General features: G+C 34.5%; 1 protein-coding gene across 1 annotated transcript in view; it reads right to left on the reverse strand.

Annotated features, from left to right (window-relative positions):
• Positions 1-3745: 3745 nt before the first annotated feature.
• The window catches only part of LOC117120117 (NXPE family member 3-like), a 12449-nt gene continuing 11634 nt past the window's right edge, over positions 3746-4560 (reverse strand). Inside the window, exon 4 of the mRNA XM_033265127.1 lies at positions 3746-4551. Within this exon, the coding sequence (XP_033121018.1) occupies positions 3752-4551 (800 nt within the window). The 3' untranslated portion in view covers positions 3746-3751. The remainder of the gene's footprint in view (positions 4552-4560) is intronic.

A 4560-nucleotide genomic window follows, 5' to 3' on the forward strand; every position in this document is an offset into this window, starting at 1 on the left:
ACATACTGTACCACGGTATACAATAAGAAATCCTGTACAAAAATTAAATTAAATTAATTAAATTATGAGATTTTGAATATAGTAAATTAAAAATATTATTTAAATTCCATGAAAGTAATATTATCATAGTGTGAGCAAAACATTATTGCATATTCAATTATTATTATTATTATTATTATTATTATTAATAATATATATATATATACTTATATACACATGCATATATACACATACATACTGTATATACATATACATATATATATATACATATACACCCCAACAAACACACAATACATATAATTTATATATATATAATTATATATATATGTATATATATATATATATATATATATTATACCATTCTTTTTGATATCAATTTATCATTTCACATTAAATACAATATCTGATATCAGACTTTTTCCAATATATAATGGCTGTCTCTTATACACATCTAGATGTGTATAAGAGACAGGTATATATACATGTCACTACTTTTGATGTTATTCTTTGACTATGCAGTACAGTAAACATATTTAAAAGAACAAAACATGTTTTACATGGTGATCACCTTGAAATTTAATATGGATGCTAAATGACCTTGACCTAAAATGGCTGTCATAATGACCTCTGATGAAATAGTTCCTATCAAAAATTTTGTGAGCTTATGTATGATTTTGCTGTAAAACACGACCGCTTACAAATTATTAAGATATTCTACCTATTTAACAGAAAAATGAAATTGAATGAACTTAAATGATCATCTGACCATGTCACAAGTGCTATAAATCATTGACCATGAAAATATATTTTTAGACATCATAATTCTTATTGGAAATAGTTTAAAAGTCGATATATTGATAAATATAGGTTTTGCGTGGCCGCCATTTTGAAATTCAAGATATCCGCCAGAATGACCTCGAATGAAATATTGCAGTTCATAGTAAAAGTTTTGAATTCTGAGAGCCTGGGTATGATTCTAATGTAAAATTTGACAATTACGTAATTTTAAAGATGCCATACAATATTTGACCTTAAATGACCCATTTGTGGTAATCTGACCAGGTCAAATATGATATGATGGTATTCCTCGATCATATAAACATACTCTTAGACATTAGAATTATAATTCAAAGTGATTTAGAAGCGGAGATATAGATAAACATAGGTTTTAAAAGGCTACCATTTTGAAATCCAAGATGGCAGCCATAATGACCTTGGATGAGGTGGTTCCTACCAAAAATTGAACGCTATGACCATAAGGAGCATGTAAAAAAAAATTGGTGCTTTTGTCCGGAAAGTCCACATTAAGTCCAAATGTGGCCCTAAGCTGCCGTACTATATAAAATGTTCGATCTTTCTCTGTAAAATCTAAGTATTAGAAACAATTTGTTGATTCAACTTTTAAAAGCAATGACAAAATATATTTTGTAATATTTTGATTTCAATGATGTTTATGATTCACACATTTTATCAGTGTTTTATCTGCTCGCATTTTAGTTCTGAGAATGCCGTTTTCGGCCATCTAGACATGCCATAACCATATAATTGTTACCTTACCCGAGCTGGCCACAACCTTGGTGAGACTCAGGTGGTCTACAGTAGTTTTTCTTTCTCATTGAATGAAACAAAAGTGTATGTTCAGCTAAATAAATGAAATATATTGTCTCGGTTACAATCATCACGAAGCAATGAGACGGGCTGTTTAACCGCACTACTTGTTTTATGCTCGAATGAATTTGAGGAGTCACGTGACGTAGACGGCCAATCAGGTTGCTTAATTTTTCTTCATTGGCAATTCTCATATAGGGAAAAAAAAATATTGCGGGCCCACCATTTACTTAGGCTTTCAAAAGAAGGCTGTTGTAGATGTTGGGCAATTGATGAGCGCCCTCGACACGGTTCAGATATTCTTCCCTTTTTCGTATTGGGGGGGGGGGGGGGCTCAGTAGCCGAGCAGTGGCACGGTAACGAAGATGCTTGAAAGTTAGCATCAAATCGATGGAGATCACTTATGTTCCTATACAAGAATAAAATGGTCACATGTGACACAAAATAATGTATGTTTTATTTTATTTCAACTCCACACTACCAGCAGAGTCCAACCCACCAATTGCAGAATGAAAAAAAAAACTGGATAAAAACTACAATTATAGCCTGACATCAAGAATACATTGAATGAGTTTTGATACTCAGTGAAAGAATTTAAAAAAATGTATTAATAGTGTTATCTAAATTAAAACAGTAATTAAGTAAGTCCTTTCTTAAAATTATCAACTCTACTAAATTAAACTGAGAACAAATTTACTCGTCCAAGACATTGTGCAGAAACTCTGAAATGTCTTGCCGTAATGCTGTACATAAAATTTTATTTATTATTTATTTTAAAGATTGTAAATAATTTCATCTATTTTCTATTCTCGCTGCTTAAGAATTTAGTTATAAAAGCAATAAAATCAATTTACTTGATTATCAACCAGTTTAAAAGGGAACTAGAAAGATGACTTTTTTTTCTAGAGGGGCGGCTGTAAATTTCTAAGGAAATCGATTGGTTGTATTTTCTAATATGAGGAAACATATGAGTAAAACCATCGTAGTATAAACTGTGATGCTGTACATAAAATTTTATTTATTATTTATTTTAAAGATTGTAAATAATTTCATCTATTTTCTATTCTCGCTGCTTAAGAATTTAGTTATAAAAGCAATAAAATCAATTTACTTGATTATCAACCAGTTTAAAATGGAACTAGAAAGATGACTTTTTTTTCTAGAGGGGATTTTTGGTATGGTAAATTTCTGGCTCCATCTCTAGTTAGTGCCACTTAACCATCGTCATCATACATCACCTACATATTATGATTGAGCTTTGTGTGCCCAGCCGTTTGAAAAATTGCAAACGGTATTGTCATTTGACAAAAATGTGACGAATACATTTGCGGTGTATGAATTTGTGCTGAATGAATTTGCGCACAAAATGGTGATTGCACTGCACTGAATGGTCATTGCACTGCCTAACGAATGCGCTGCAATACATAGTGGATGCACTAAGCTATGGAACGCCTCTTCTGCCTTCAGTTCACAATCGTACATGCAGTACATACCAATCGCTGTGCACTAAACTGACCAAACAGTATGCAGTACTTGCCAATTACAATGCAGTTTAATATTGCGCCATTTACACCTCCACCTAGAGACGAAATTGAATATCACGTGCAGTGGCGTCGAGAGGGGGACAGGTGGTCGCTGCCCTGGGACCAGGGTCTACTGGGGGCCCGGACCAAGATGACAGTTTTCGGGGTGAGAACAAAATTTCCATAGGGCCCAAGCCAGGATGAAAACTTTTGTTGTCAGATTTAGGAGGAGACTTAATTTGGGGAGCGGCCGAGTGGGGGTCCCAAGTGAAGGGGGCCCATGTGAGGTGTTGCCCCGGGGCCCTTACTGGCTCTCGATGCCACTGATCACGTGACGTTATTAGACGGCTGTAAATTTCTAAGGAAATCGATTGGTTGTATTTTCTAATATGAGGAAACATATGAGTAAAACCATCGTAGTATAAACTGTTAAATAACTACTACAGGAATCAACAATGTTCTCTCGGAGGTATAGCATTTTGAGCTATGCAGTAGGTTATTAAAATATATGTCTCGCTGTTGTTTTCTTTTATATAGGACGAAATGTATAAATTGATTTCGATATAAACGTAAAAGTAAATAAATAAATTAATAACTATACAATGATTTGGTGGAAAAAATCAAGCAAAAATAAGTGATAACATCAATTGAATCTCCTGTTGAATTATAGGCCGGGGAGGGTGGAGGTTTTCGCCTAATCTATGGTTGGTTGTCATGTCCCAAACATCAATAATTGTAAGATTTGGAATCTCGGCCATCACCTTCCTCAGTTCTTTGTCCAACATTAATGAAACCCAGTCGCCCTTATCTACTGAAGTTACAGCACCAGCGTATGCTAAAGTGTTTGGAGTTTTGAGGAAAACTAGAGTTTTGGGACTCCTTTTGTACAATCGTAAAAGTGACGCCTTAGTCGTTTCTAAACGCCTCCGGTAAACGTGTAATTCCGTTGGTGTAAAATGTGCGAAAAAACAAAGGCAGATTATAGTGTTTTCATCTGCGGATATGTTGTCAATCTCGTTTGCTGCATACGCAACATTCTTCACAAATACTGATCTTGTACGGATTGGAAATGCGTGATGTCGGTACATAAATGTCAAGTTATATTTTTTTGATGTTGCTCTTAAAGGCCCCGTTTTTAAAGTTGCTCCAGGGGCAGCTTGAACAATGGATGCATCACTGATACTCGCAGCAAAGTACTCAAACCACTGTCGCAACGTTGAGTCGCCGTAGAAGTAGAAACGTTTATTAGTCAACAACTTAGACGTTAAAGCTGATTGGACGCTGATGTTCTTTAGAGTACAGTCGTTAGAGTACCATTTATCTTGGAAGTAGTAACCTGCGGCAATTTTCTTTTCAGGTTTGGCTGAATTCGTAACCGGCCGACATTCTGTTGTTGACTCTACACATATTGTGTCCTTATCTGTAAAAA

Source organism: Anneissia japonica, unplaced genomic scaffold (genome assembly GCF_011630105.1).
Source record: "Anneissia japonica isolate Jap-2015-1 unplaced genomic scaffold, ASM1163010v1 scaffold401_len1656234_cov178, whole genome shotgun sequence".
NCBI classification, from domain to species: Eukaryota; Metazoa; Echinodermata; class Crinoidea; order Comatulida; family Comatulidae; genus Anneissia; species Anneissia japonica.